The sequence below is a fragment of the Vespa mandarinia genome, chromosome 2, assembly GCF_050613455.1.
Source record: "Vespa mandarinia isolate Hongniang chromosome 2, ASM5061345v1, whole genome shotgun sequence".
Taxonomy (NCBI): Eukaryota; Metazoa; Arthropoda; class Insecta; order Hymenoptera; family Vespidae; genus Vespa; species Vespa mandarinia.
The window spans coordinates 7997843-8012997 of NC_140811.1; the positions used below are offsets into that span (position 1 = coordinate 7997843).

The 15155-nt window shown below is 37.6% G+C and overlaps 2 protein-coding genes and 1 long non-coding RNA gene across 7 annotated transcripts in view; 2 read left to right on the forward strand and 1 right to left on the reverse strand.

The window, feature by feature from the left end:
- On the forward strand, nucleotides 1–14243 carry LOC118451506 (uncharacterized). 3 transcript variants are annotated; one of them, XM_035888157.2, is made up of 2 exons: nucleotides 1–854; nucleotides 10893–11338. In XM_035888157.2, the coding sequence occupies exons 1-2, from the start codon at nucleotides 656–658 to the stop codon at nucleotides 10922–10924; spliced, it is 231 nt and encodes a 76-aa protein (XP_035744050.1). In that variant the 5' UTR covers nucleotides 1–655; the 3' UTR covers nucleotides 10925–11338. The 3 variants fall into 3 exon arrangements, 2 of the variants coding, with proteins under 2 accessions (XP_035744050.1, XP_085520951.1); XM_085664825.1 differs by lacking the exon at nucleotides 10893–11338 and adding an exon at nucleotides 14114–14243 and having other exon boundaries at nucleotides 2–854; XR_014983831.1 differs by lacking the exon at nucleotides 1–854 and adding an exon at nucleotides 3282–3743.
- Nucleotides 3742–6278, reverse strand: LOC146873183 (uncharacterized). 3 transcript variants are annotated; one of them, XR_014983833.1, is made up of 4 exons: nucleotides 5266–6278; nucleotides 4958–5157; nucleotides 4471–4556; nucleotides 3742–4161 (listed from the first exon to the last, which is right to left on the reverse strand). It is a non-coding gene; the product is annotated as an uncharacterized LOC146873183 (long non-coding RNA). The 3 variants fall into 3 exon arrangements; XR_014983834.1 differs by lacking the exon at nucleotides 4471–4556 and having other exon boundaries at nucleotides 5649–6257; XR_014983832.1 differs by lacking the exon at nucleotides 4471–4556 and having other exon boundaries at nucleotides 5266–5414.
- Eif4g (eukaryotic translation initiation factor 4 gamma) overlaps nucleotides 14218–15155 on the forward strand; it is a 26443-nt gene continuing 25505 nt past the window's right edge. Inside the window, exons 1-2 of the mRNA XM_035888144.2 lie at nucleotides 14218–14368; nucleotides 14740–15141. Coding sequence (XP_035744037.2) covers nucleotides 14832–15141 — 310 coding nt within the window. The 5' untranslated portion in view covers nucleotides 14218–14368; nucleotides 14740–14831. The remainder of the gene's footprint in view (nucleotides 14369–14739; nucleotides 15142–15155) is intronic.

The window sequence follows — 15155 nt, forward strand, 5'->3', positions numbered from 1 at the left end:
TCTCCGTTCGTTTCCCTTACTCCTTTCTCATTCTTTCTTTGTGGGAGAAAAACAAGTAAGAGAGAGCGTATGCAATATTTAACGCAGGTGGAAAGCCGTAAACGTAGTTATCAACGGTAGAATATTTCCTTTTGGACAGAATAGAGAACAACAAAGAAAAAATCCAGTGACTGCGCAGTTAAGTTAACGCGACCACGCGCGCGAATCTTAGAAAAGGAAAGAGCTCTGTGTTACGTAGGAAAAACAGAGGAAGGAAGAGTGGTGGGCGGAAAAGGCGTGTGCTGACTGACCGACCACCACATCAAGCTTTTCGTAGGCTCTATTTCTTGGCATTGCAATTATCTAGAAAACATAGATACTCGCGGGTTTAACAACGGCGTACCGCTTGTATAACTCCTTGTGTTCCTACGTTCGTGCACTCGTGTTCGCGTTCATTGCACACGGTCAATCGAACGCCCCTCGTAACCCGCAGCTACTACGTGTCCAAAGATTTTCTTCTTGATGCAATTGATTTGGATAAAAATTAGTGACAACAAAATATTACGATCATTTCATACACGTGTGAAAATAACGTACCTATGAGGACCGAGGCGAGCTACGTAAGACAGCAAGGTTTGACGGTAGTGGATAATTCAGAGGTTGGTTTGCGACGTTTATGAGCATGCCGACGAAAGGGAAGCAACAACATCACCTGGCCCATCACCATCATCATCATCAACAGCAACATCATAATCCACATCAGCAACATCCGCTTGTAGTCAACGTTAACGTTAATAATCCTGGTGTTCATCATCTGTCCCAAGGATACAGTACGGTGGTTGCCACGAGTACACCGCGTTACATTTCGAATGCCGGTGAGTCATTTTTATTTTCTTAATCTTCATATTTTTTACAGTTTATAATTTTAACAATTTCTTATCGTATATTTTCAACCTGAGATACACCTCACTTAAGAATGCTTTTAACAAGATGTATATATATGTCGTATAATAGTCATAATTTGAGGTTAGAATGGTCACGCGGGCCATGTGCCTACTCGTCGTAGTAATCAAGAATATCGAAAGAGAAGCACTCATCGTTATGATATATATATATATATATATATATATATATATATATATATATATATATTTATATATATATATTAATTTGATATGAGTCCAAAATTGTTAGATACGACGTCAATTTTATTCTATATATTTGTATTCATCGCTTACAAATATTCTTTAATGAGTTGTGAGGTTATGAATCTTCTGAAATAACTATTTGCAAGCTGTAAATAAGTTCATTAGAATTTTGATGGTTCCAATAGCATTTCGTTATATATGTTTATTAAATTTAGTTTGTGTTACATTTATAAACTTCCTTTAATAATATTCTTGCTCTTAATGCAAAGGAAAAATATTGCCATTTATATTTATTCAACAAAATATTAAAATTTGAAGACTTATTATGAATAGAACAGTAATTAAAATATATATGAAATAATTCGCTTGAAGATATTATGACTAGGAAATAATGTTTAGCTCGTAATGTATATAAAGTTATAGTTGACGTTAGTCCTGTTGATAGTATTATAGAATATCTTTCTACTTAGTTAAACTATTATCTAATCTAATAAATAATGAGGAAAGAACTAATTTTAGAATTAACAAGATCTAAAATAAATTATTACTTATATGCAAAAAAATATTCAGGCTTCGAATAAAAAATATTCAGGCTATGAATGTGTATACAGTACAAAGATAAATTTAAATTCCGTTTTGTGTAAATATGTGCTCGAATTATTACCAAAGAACATAAATAATAGGGAACAAATGTATTTATCTTTTCTCAAGAATTTCTTTTTATCTTTTACGAAAGTAAATACATTTACTAGAAAAGAAGTTAGATATTGGTAAGAGTGGTTGAGTTGAGATTAAACAAATCGAAGACACAAAAGAAGATTGATTAGGACAAAATAAACAATTTAATTTGCTATTATCTTGCAAAGATGTCCGAACTTTGAATTATGTTGATTTTATCTAGTAAACTGTATGTATATAGTAGTTTAATCTCCAGTTATATATCTTGAAAATTCATATAATTTATCTCGTTTTTTTTCGCCTTTATCTCTACAACATATTTTTATAGATTTTTTTTTTTTTTTTTTTTTTTTTTTTTTTTTTTCATCTATATCTTCGATATCGTAAGAAGTAGTAAAATTCTTAGTATGTTGAAGTTACGCACTCCGAAGGCCTTGTAGTAATCACATTGTGTTATAAAAAGAAAGGCCTCTGAGTGGCTGTATATAGATATTCAACTCGACAAATCAGATTGCTTGAAATTCTTATGTTAGAAAGAGCGGTAGATACAAAATGTGAATCATTTAGAATCTTTTTTCTCTCTATTTGATTAAATTTTCTAAATATAAATTATATTTTTCTTTTTACCTGACATATATCGTAATTTTCGATATAAGTGAAACATGATTTTAAGAAGAAATTAAAATAATAATAAATTTAAATAAGAAAATATGTTGAAAAGTGTGTGAAAAATGAATACAAATTCATTTAATATATGTCATTTTAAAGTAAAAGTTTTATATGAAAAATTGAAAGATTGAAAATATCATTAACATTTGATTTTGCAAGCAATTATTCTATTATTAATATAAATTGATAACAAGCATATGGTACTTAAACCAGACGAATTCATTGCACTAGTTATTAATATCACGTAAAAGAAATTATAATTCGCAAAGCATATTGTCAGTTAGGTTAGCATCATGACGTTGAGCATGGTAATGCGCGAACTGAACGAAAACGAGCCCATAGAGGAGCACACCTTTTTTACAATCATGGTAGTTATATCGTTGTTTGGTTGGTAAGACGTTATTCTCAAGACTGTGCTCTTTCGTGTCCGTCGTTATTCCGGCGGTTCAAAGTACTAAAACTATAGTTATAAACTTCATTCTCAAGAAACGTTTTTAATCTTATTAGTATTCTTGAAATCCTTTCGTTTGTATAACGCGCGGGACGGGACATTATTTCGTTTAGCAAAAAGCGTGTATTAGAGACATTCTACTCTACCAAAGAAGGCATATACTGTTTTAGCAACGACGAGCATATGGTTAAGAGTCCTCGTGTCGGGTGCGTGGCGAAATTCATTTATCCTACACGTGTTTTTCCCGGTCCTTCTCGTGTATCGCGTTTATCAGATAAAGAATTGTAATTATTAAAAAGAAAAAAAATTAAGAATTATAATTTGAAGAAAAAAGAAAGTTCAGAGAGAAGGTAGGAAAAACGATTATAAAAGATAATTATTCTATTCTTTTCTTTGACGTAACCAAAAATCAACAGCCTTAATATTTACTCGTTACAATTATTGTAAGGAAGCAAATTCAAAGTACCGCCAAGAAAATTATATAATACTTTTTATTTCTGAACAATAATCTTTGTTTAAACGATTTGTCGCACGTGACCAATATTAGTAAATCGATTTGGATTCCTAACGGAATAGAAATTTTCTTTTTCTTCGTGGCGTGAATGTTCACGATTAGTTAACATTATTTTTTCACACATATACATACACACACACATCGTAACGGAGTGCACGCGATCGCCACGCGTACACATAATCACGCCGTTAACATGCACTTAACCGTCAAGGACATGTGTCATCATTGACTTAAAGACGGCCTACTCAGACTGGACATACGTCCCCACAACAGCACCGTACGACGGAAATGTCGACAGTTGTAGGTAAGTTCGTCGCGCGCATAACACCAACATCGGTCGAATGTTTTTTACATTGTTCGTACATACCATCATGAGATGCCGGATGTTCGTCGAATGGATCATACAAAGGGTCAGGCAGACAGGGAAAGAGATATGTACTCTTTTCTTTTACATGGAATAATATTCCATCTACAATGTTGCTGATTCTCTATTTTTCTTCATAATATTTTTTGTATGTGAATACGAGATATAACAATTTGTTTTTGCTTTCACAAAATCTATCATGATTCGCACGTAACAATTTGAAACGCCATAAGAAAAGCAGAGACGGCACGATACTGAGCATGATGGCGATAAATTGTTTTCTTGCTGCGTGTTTCTGAACGGTACTGCAAGATGGCGCGTTAGGTTTTAATTAATCCCATACTTCCATTTCGTACATCTGTTATGAAATATGAGAAAAAAAAATTAATTTTTTTGTTGGGTTTATAATGTTATTAAGTTTCTTAAAAATGTAAACTTTTTAATATGTTGAATGATAAAAATAAATTAAAGATCACATTAACAGAATTTGAAGGAAAGCTCTTGTTATTTGATCATTCGATATTGATTGTTTACAGGACATATTCTTTTGATGTTCTTGTTAAATTTAAATGATGAAATTGATTGGTAAATTAAAATGAATGAATATCATAATGCATAGTAAAATTTGGATAGTTTATCGTCATGTTGCAGGACTAAAGAAACGTACGTAATGTTCAATCGTGATTTTCAGGTGAAAGTTGGCTCAGATAACAAACTTGAAGTTCGATAAAATCCGGATCATTATTTAGGTGACTAGGTAGACATAAAAATACAGTTTGGTTCGTCATAATTCTTGCAAAATTATGGTATTGTTAAAGAAGAGAATGTTTAGAGAAATGAAGTTATTTACATATATATATATATATATACAATTGTTATGACTATTTATAAATATTTATTCCTCGAACCATATATATATATACTTTATTTTATTTTATTTTATTTTATTCTATTCTATTCTATGTTTTATTATATTATATATAAATCTCATATGCTTTGAGCAATAAATATTTATCGTATATATTTATGCATGTATATATTTATATTTGTTATATATAACAAGCAAACTGTTCAAAGATTATATATTGGAAGTAAAATTTGCAGCACGAAATATAAAAGAATTAAAACAAGCGTGTAAAAAGAAAATGAAATACTATTAAGCTTCTCTCTCCGGATGTTCGGCGGCCTCTTTCTTGAGCGAGCGGCCTTGTCAGGAATGCGTATTTTCTACCGGTTCTCCGCGTACTTACTTCGCTACGGATCAGTGTTACGAACGTCCGCCATTCCTCTTAATGTTACCAACGAAAATTTTATCTTTAGTAATATCATTTCGTGTATTGTTTCACGGTAATTTCTATAACAATAAAATTGATTAATGTATTATTATCTTTACGATCTTTACAAGCAAGCGCTCTATCGATGAAAGTAAAAAAAAAGAAATATAGAATTTGCATTTCCCTACATCTTATGGTATATAGATTATCGGTTGAAAGTTGAAAAAAAAAAGGAAAAAAAAATAATATATAACGCAGCTGTAGTGGACAGAGAACACTTTCAACTATCGATGACATAATCAAACGGTTTCTCTTGCACTATGCAACAGGCAATATAACGGTAAGGCGTACTCTACAATATATAAATTCTTCACTTATAAAAGCATTTCGAACGACCAATCAGAGAAGCGCGTATACGGCCTTACAGTGCTACGTGACATTTCTCATGATTACCGTTTTAGTCGACGACTCGATTTACGCGATATAAAACAATACCGTATTTTGCTATCGTATGTCGTGAAGAGAAGGCATAAGACGCCTTCTTCCGATCGCGTTGTCTTGTTATACTTACATTTGTCACGTATCCATGATTCGAATTAAAATTGAATTTTCGAATACGTTCGAATTCTCTAGCTATTTGCTTATCCGTCGGTAAAGAAGTTTCCATATAAATTGTATTCTTTTTCAAGAGAATGAAATTACCGACTAGGTAAGATCGATATGAATACAAAAACGAAGTCGTTGAATACAAAAAAAAGAGGGAGAGTGGAAAGAGAGAATCGCTATTGCATTCTCCCGCGTGTCATGCCAAAGGCACGCTATTCCTCTCTCTCGCTCCCTCTCTTTCTCTTTCTCTTTCTCTTTTAGTTCGCACTCTCTCCCTCTCATCCCCTCCTTCTCTCCCGGTTGGGTTAAGGCTCTTGACCACGGTGTCGGCGACGGTGGTTAGGCGTCCGTCGGTGCCCAATTTCAGATAGTTTCAGGGTTAGCACGCAATAACGCGTAGTGCCGAGCATAAAGGCTGTTGGCAAGGGTGGCAGGTCATTGCCCGGACGAGGGAGAAAGCCGGGATATATCGACCCTCCCTTCGTACAGATTCTCCTTCGTCCAGACGTTCGTTTGCTCGCTCGCTTGCTCTCTCGTTCGTTCGTTCGTTCGTTCGTTCGTTCGTTCGTTCGTTCGTTCGTTCGTTCGTTCGTTCGTTCGTTCGTTCGTTCGTTCGTTCGTTCGTTCGTTCGTTCGTTCGTTCGTTCGTTCGTTCGTTCGTTCGTTCGTTCGTTCGTTCGTTCGTTCGTTCGTTCGTTCGTTCGTTCGTTCGTTCGTTCGTTCGTTCGTTCGTTCGTTCGTTCGTTCGTTCGTTCGTTCGTTCGTTCGTTCGTTCGTTCGTTCGTTCGTTCGTTCGTTCGTTCGTTCGTTCGTTCGTTCGTTCGTTCGTTCGTTCGTTCGTTCGTTCGTTCGTTCGTTCGTTCGTTCGTTCGTTCGTTCGTTCGTTCGTTCGTTCGTTCGTTCGTTCGTTCGTTCGTTCGTTCGTTCGTTCGTTCGTTCGTTCGTTCGTTCGTTCGTTCGTTCGTTCGTTCGTTCGTTCGTTCGTTCGTTCGTTCGTTCGTTCGTTCGTTCGTTCGTTCGTTCGTTCGTTCGTTCGTTCGTTCGTTCGTTCGTTCGTTCGTTCGTTCGTTCGTTCGTTCGTTCGTTCGTTCGTTCGTTCGTTCGTTCGTTCGTTCGTTCGTTCGTTCGTTCGTTCGTTCGTTCGTTCGTTCGTTCGTTCGTTCGTTCGTTCGTTCGTTCGTTCGTTCGTTCGTTCGTTCGTTCGTTCGTTCGTTCGTTCGTTCGTTCGTTCGTTCGTTCGTTCGTTCGTTCGTTCGTTCGTTCGTTCGTTCGTTCGTTCGTTCGTTCGTTCGTTCGTTCGTTCGTTCGTTCGTTCGTTCGTTCGTTCGTTCGTTCGTTCGTTCGTTCGTTCGTTCGTTCGTTCGTTCGTTCGTTCGTTCGTTCGTTCGTTCGTTCGTTCGTTCGTTCGTTCGTTCGTTCGTTCGTTCGTTCGTTCGTTCGTTCGTTCTTTCTTTCTTTCTTTCTTTCTTTCTTTCTTTCTTTCTTTCTTTCTTTCTTTCTTTCTTTCTTTCTTTCTTTCTTTCTTTCTTTCTTTCTTTCTTTCTTTCTTTCTTTCTTTCTTTCTTTCTTTCTTTCTTTCTTTCTTTATTTTTTTCTTTCTTTCTTTCTTTCTTTCTTTTTTTCTTTCGTCGTTCGTCGTGTCTGCTGCGTTGAATCTCCTACTCTTTTAACTCTCTTCATTTCTCTCTATCCTGCCCCCACCTCTCTTTCCTCAGTCCGGTAACCTCGTACTAAACGCCCACGTAGAGAGTACTACTGTTCGACACCACGAGGTTTCCATGCTACCTTTCCAAGGTCAACGGCTCGAGGGCTCAAAGACCCCTGGAAAGCGACTTGTATGGTTCGTCTTTCCCTCTCCTTCCTACTTCTTCTTCTTTCTCTCTCACTCTTTTTCACGCTGATGCTACGATAAACTTAGCGAAACTCGAGATCGAACGTATTCCTAAAAACAACTTGAGAACCGATCGTTCTCTCTCTGTCTCTCTCTCTTTCTCTCTCTCACACACACACACACACGCACACATTCATTATTTTTTTCTTATCGTATCGTAGGTGATTAAGGAGTACCATTTGTATAAGCAGAATTACATTTAGTTCGATATGAAGTTCGAACGATTAGAATCTTTTGTCGAGAACAGAAATTGTACCATACAAAAGTGTTCCATATAAAATTTGAAGCTCTCGTTAAAATCCTACTAACGTCATTTCATAAAGAAACAGTAGTCAATGGGTAGAACAGCGAGGAAAGACAATACATGCATATAGAGAGGCTTATCTTTGTTAACCGACTTTACTTCTTAGCTTCTTTCCTGATCAATCAATTCACAAGACATTCTTTGCAGAAAAAGTAGCGATAACGCGTTACTCATATTCTATTATATATATATATAAACTTTTCTTTGTGCTTATTTATCTGCTTAATTAAGAAAAAAATCATCATAATTAGATAAAACTCTATCGTCTTCTTGGAATAAGTTTGATACAAAGAAAAAAGGTAGAACGAGGATGATTCTTCACTCTCAGATCTACATCGGCAATGACTCAGAAGAGCAGCAGCACGATTTTGCCATGTGCGAAGGACTTTGAACTTAGCCGCATGTCTCGTACGATCGAAACGGTCCAACCGAGAGAGACGACAACAATATAGGAGGGTTGCGACGCCCCTTCTCTTCGTCCTCCTTCTCTTTACATTATCCTTCCCTTCTCCTCTCGGACCCCCCTCTTGTCAGTCTGGCTCTTCTCACGGCAGCCGCGCAGACAGGAACGTCGTATTTCTACTATTTTCGAAATCTTCAGTTTTTCTTCTTCGAATACGACTAGACGATTCTCTTTATCTTTTTTCATCCTTCCTTCCACTTACCTTTTTCGTATTCTTTTCTTCTAGTCCGCCTACACACATACACACACAAAACATGCATGCGCGCGCATGCTCATTGGACAAGCGTCGACAAGACCTCAAGCAGTAAGAAACTAAGACGTAGCTTCAGTGTTAGCGTATTTTTCAAACATGCTTATCTCTTCAAACAGTTTTTCCTATTAAACTAAATTATTTGATTTTATCGGTCTTAATTCATGATTATTTAATGGAATTTAATTTCAAAGATAGAATTTTTACTTAGCATATAGAAAATCTTAGATTGACGACTAAATAGAAGATGCTTACGGAAGAGCAAATCTTTTCACGTTCGCTCACAGGATGTCCGTTTATCATGGATATGTTGAAGATATCAATGGTCATGAGAATCAACATTTTCTCTTTCTCCCTCTCTCTCTCTCTCTCTCTCTCTCTCTCTCTCTCTCTCTCTCTCTCTCTCTCTCTCTCTCTCTCTCTCTCTCTCTCTCTCGCGCGATATATTTCCTCTTTTCGCCATTCTCCAAGTTATGTAGGTCACACGTCTCCCTTCATGCACCTATCCTAGGCAAGCGAATCTAGGCTGTAAGCAGAGCGGCGAGTGCGTGTAGGTATCGATCGAACCACGGCGTCGCTGCGACCCGACTTGGTTGGTGCATCGTCGTCAAAACTGGGTTACCTACCGAACGAATTTACACATGCGGATCATCTTCCTCTCTTCCTTGAAGTTGCCTTTAGCCTTCTTCTCACGTCTCCCTTTCTTCTCTTCGTCCATTTCATCGTTGGATCAGCGACATTCTCCTTTACTTGTGCTTTTTTCGCGTATTCGGAATGATTTTCAATATCGTCCCAGTTTAAATTTCAACTTTACGTTCGTCAAATTCCTTATCGCATAGGTGTGTATTTAATAATGAAGGGAAGACTCAAACTGAGAATAATTGTTTTACAGTAGGAGACAGGTGTTCTGACGCTGGTCACCAGATCTCATCTTTTGTTCCCTTCTCTGCCTCCTTCACAGCCATTTCTTCTCCCATTTGGTAAAATATTCTTTCTTCCAACCATTTTATTACTTTCTCCACTTCCTTCCATCTTTACTAAATACTTCATTCTTGTATTGAAATACGGATGCGTGATTTATTCCCTTTGAGATTTCCTAGACGTATATCGTGCTTGTAAAATTTATTACAAGAAATTTTTTTTTTAAATATGAAAGAAGTACCGTAACGGTTAATTGTTATTTCTGAATTAGTATAAATTGCCTACAATATTTTACCAATTCGTTTCCCTTGGTCATTAGATTTTCTAAATTTCTATATCTGTACATTGTCTTCGTACATGTCTTCGTACACACATATTATCTGTTTTTATGATTGTACTTTCTTACTGTCCTTTTACAACATATTTCATATATTAACAGAGATGTTATTGAATTGTAATTGTTTAGAGATTTTCGGACGACAATTGACGGAAGTTCTCGAGACAAAGGAGACATTTTTTCATGTCATGACTTGATTACTTGAGATATATAAGATAAATGTACAAATAAAAACAAAAATAACTTTAAACATTTTTCACGAAATCATTCAGAATGAATCATTGTTTATATTTTCGAATATAATTTCTATAGTCCTTGAATAATACATACGTTTAACCTTTCCTATGACTCTTTTAGTTATCTTCTTGGAATGTTGTGTTTATATTCCAGTTTATTGTACAAACACATTTCAACGATCAAATATCATTAGCCATTCAATTATATCAGAAGTACATTGCTTCATCATCGTTAAGATAATAAGAAATTATTAGCTCGAATAGATTGTTACATAAAATATATATATTTCATATATATATATTTGTATATATTATTAATAACATAGAATATTTTATTTAGGTTGTTTTTACTTGTGAAAGTATAGATATTTTCGGAGATAATGTGATTAGTTCTCATAATGATAAGCTTTTCTTCTTAACTTAACCTTAAGAGAAAGTCGGATGATTCATGGGACATTTTTTGGTATCAATACATTATATGCAAGATCAGTTATTAATGGCCGTAACAATTGCAGATTGTAACTAAAGATTTTGACTGAAGAAATTGCAACTTAAAAATTAAGTTTCGAATATATATAAGATAATTTTATGAGACAAAGTTGTTTTAGTCATTTTTTTCTTTCCTTTTATTGAAAGGATTAAATTCATGACATTCGAAATGAAATAAATGCGTGTTATACGACGGTTAAAGATATTCAAGAGAGGGCTTGATTACTCGAAGTAAAAAATTAAAAAAAAAATAAAATTATACAAGATAAAAAATCGACTCATAAATAATTTCAGTATTCACATGCAACTTTTTCGCAGGATTTAGTAGGTGTGACACATCTGGTGGTTGAGTTATTTAAAACGGGTTATACGTGCGCACGCACGCACAAAGCTGCTGCCTGCTACCACATTACCCTCAAATGCACCGTAACAGGGCTGTGCCCGCTGCATTCACGCGGGCCGAAGGGTATTCGCCGTCGATCTGCGCATGCGCACCAATGTCCTGCACTCTTGCCCATTGGCCTGCGCACGCGATCTTGTACGTTCGTCGGCTCTTTCTGCATTTCTTTCGCTACTTCGAGGTTTGACTATTTCTCAGGAACGTATCGATTGTTATACATTTTACAAAATTCAAATTTTTATCTTTATTATCGTTTCAATAAAAATATCTGTATTCCCTTTGAATATTGTTAAAGTTAATCAATGTATTAATATTGTGATACACGAAAGATAATATTCGAAATGAAATAAATTTTTTTATAATTTTTTATTTTCATTTTATACGTGAAACATTATTTATAATAAATATTAATAATTAAGAATTATTTACAATCAGTTTTGAATACGAGTCAAATAACGAGTGCTTTATGGTTGATCCAATCTAAAGTAAATTGGTATATATTTCACTGATTAATCAAGAAATACAATTTGACATGATTATGCCAATAATCCGAGTAATTATTCGAAGAGATGTTTTCCACATTTTCCACATTTTAAAAATATATTTATATTAATAACTTTGACAAAATCATGGTCGTATACGATCACAGATCTCTAAAATAGTGCAAGAAAGAAGAACTCTCGTAAAGACATGGGGATATATGTTTTCCCATAGGCGGCCCTGACTTTCTTTAGTTACACTATGGACCGCTAGAGGACCACGATTCGTGGTTGGTTGGTTGGTTGGTTGGTTGGTTGGTAGGTCGTGCGAAGACTGGTTCGCATCAGTCTTACGCGTCCCTCATCGAAGGGTGCGCACCGCATTGGTATAATTGTGGAGTTCAGTGGTCTTCCCTCTTTTCCCCTTACCTTATACTTTGTCGATCTTTACGTAATAGACAAGAAGAGAAGAAGAAGAAGAAATACGCGGTACGTGGCGTGGCCATCCATCAAGGATAGCAACGTATATCCCAGAAAGTATAAAAAAAGAAAGGAAGCGACGCGCGTGACGTCTCGCGTGCGTCGCGTGGCCTTGTGTGTCGAGGCCACGTAACGTGAATCTCTTTGGTACCTTGATGGTGCTCTAGTGGTGCAGTGAGATTCGTTCTAGAGTCAGTTTGCAAGTGCGCGCGCGCGCGCGAACACACGACTTACGTATAAACGTACGTATCCATACGAAGGGTGGACGAAGCTGTTCATCGTTCGTTTATTTTATTTTACATAGCGTCTAAGAGATATGTGTCGTTTCTTGTCGTCGTCGTCGTCGTCGTCGTCATCGTCATCGTCGTCATCGTCGTTGTTGTCCTATTGGTAATAAAAGCGATTGCGCTCATAACGCCTTCACTTGAAGATAGAGATATAGATAGAGATATATAGTGAGAGAGAGGTCTCAATTGTTGGCGCTGTGAGCGCCACTGCGCGGTGCTATCGTGTATGCCGCCCGCCAAGTGTCTCTCGCGTTTCTCTCGTGCTGCGATCGGGAAAGTGTATGCCGTTGACTTACGTGTACGAAGTTATCGTCGCCGTCGTCTTCGCGCGATAATATATATAATAGAGAAAAAAATAAGATAAACGTATAGAAACAAGAAAAGGATAAAGGGAAAAGGGTAGCGCTCTTCTCGTGAAAGGTGAATTCGGCTTTAGTCTCTTTTGTTGCTCGGCAAATTTCGACACGCGACCGAAAGTTTCCGAGCAGCGCCACACGGTGGAGAGAGAGAGAAAATACGGCTCGGTGCAGAATAGAAAGAGAGAATAGGAAGAGTCAATCACCGATTGTGTTGAGTGAGAAACAAACAAAAAGAGAGAAAGAGAAGAACCAAAAACGGAAATCCCATAGGAAATTAAGCATTGTACGCTAGAGAAAGAGAGATAGAAAGAGGAAAGAGAGGGACTTTCGATACTCGTGATAAATGCGTAATCTATCCCCTCTATCCTTACTTCTCCTCTCCGTCCTCGTATAGAACCGGAAGAGAGGGAGTGAGTGAGTGAGTGAGAGAGACAGAGACAGAGAGAGGAGTCGGCGCCGTGAAGAGGGAGTAGCCGATGTCGTGACTTAAATATCGATTTTGGCACGGACGAGCGCCGATAGCCCGTTTACATCGTACCCTTCCATCTCTTCGTTTATCATCTTTGTTACCGACAAGTTTTTAACGGACACGCGCGCGACGGATTTCTATTGCGACTGTAAGAAAAAAAGAGAAATACGAGAAAGGAATAAAATGACGCGCGATGTTCATCCCTCTCGACACGAGCAACAGCGAAGAGCGTGACAACACACGAGACTAGAAAATAATTCATTTAAATTTTATCCTTTGATCGGTTTATCGTCAAAACACAATATAATATAAATATATGCATATATATAAATAACCCTATACGTAATATTTATAGTAATTTTAATAATAATAATAACAATATCGCGTTCGCATTCATCGACGCGACTGAAAATGCAGCTTTCGTATCGTCACGTGCATTCGATCTACTACTATCTTAAGGAAAGCACGCAACGTGGTGTGCTTCACGGTGAAGAATCATCGAGTAACGAGGAGAGTACTACTTATATGTCTACGAGCAGCGTCGTCTTTTTGAAACTCGTTGAAGGACAAGTCCGTCTTTCTCGTTCGTCGTCCTAAGTTTCTTTTCTTAACAATAGAGGAGCACTCTTGTACCGACTGCTGCGGCGGTACGACAGTAGTACCACACACGGCGGCCATTGATTCTCTTCGACGAGTCTCGCGAAACGTCGTTGATCTTCGTTTGTTCGTCGAGTCGACGTTGTCGTCGTCGTTGGAGTCGGTCGGTCGGTCGGTTGTTCTCGACCGATCTGAATAGAAACGCGAGTATTATAAACGAGAATTTAACGATAAAATCTCTCATCATAATTCGAAGTACGCGCGTTATTTGATGTTCACTGTGAGACTGCGAATGCATACATCGTTCTTCCGTCGATAAAAACGCGATATTATTTCGAGTGAACGCTTGCTTGCAACGGCAGCGCCGCCGGCAGCAGCAGCAGCAGCGGCGACGACAGCAAGCAACGTATCGCTAATAGCAGCAGCAGCAGCAGCAGCAGCGATATTCATGTGTTCTTTTGGTGGCAGAAACGAGGCGCGTTATCATCCACACATTAATCCGTATATCTTCATCGAGATTAGGACAAGGAAAGATACGATAAGGAGGAATAGAAGCAGCCACGGAAAGAAGGATTTCGTGGTTTCGATGACGAACTTTCGAAGAGAATAATATAACTCTACACGACGGACGATCGGCGATCGTATCGTTCGTTGTCGTCGATAACAGAAAACGATGACGTCATGGTGCTCCATCGCCGATTGAAACGCCCGTGAATAACGAAGGTAGTGTTGGTTAAATATCGATATAATCTTTTTTACCCGAAGATCGTCATAATACGAGCCTACACGCACGCTCTGTCTTCTTTAGTAAAAAGAACAAAAAAATATAAATAAATAAAAAAAAAGATATCCTCGATCTTTGGAAAAGATAAACCCTAGCGTTTTGTCACGCATCTTCTTTCAATAACATATCTTTCGCTCACTCCTGTACACTTTTCTCTCTGTTTTATCAATTTTTCCCCCAATTAAATACGACGTTACAATCGTCGAAAAACTTTAGACGAAAGTAAAAAAAAGCAAACAAACAAACAAACAAAATCAATCACACGAGCGCGCGAGGATTTATCGGTCTTTAACCAACGATCTTGGACAAGGAACGTCGTTGAGGCCGGACAGGACCAACTACACGGCGGCGGCGGCAAAGCTAGAACAACGACGACGAAAGGATCAACGATAGGAATAAAGAATGGTTTCGAGATATGGCGTCTCGAAGGAGGGCGCAGTGGACGTCGCCGTGGGAGTAGGACCTATGCATTGTTTAATAGGAGGGCCGCATCATCATCATCATTTATCGGCCCCTCATCCACAAAATCCTCAACCGGGTCATAATCACCACGTGCATCATGCCGCTCACCCGCCACCGCCATCGCCAAGTCCTCATTTGAATCACCAGCTGAGCCATCATCAATTGACCGTCAACATCAACCATCTCGGACATCAACTCGCTCAACATCAACAAGCCCCACCACAGTATCGTGTTGTTACAGCTAACACTAGTAAGTATCGAGGA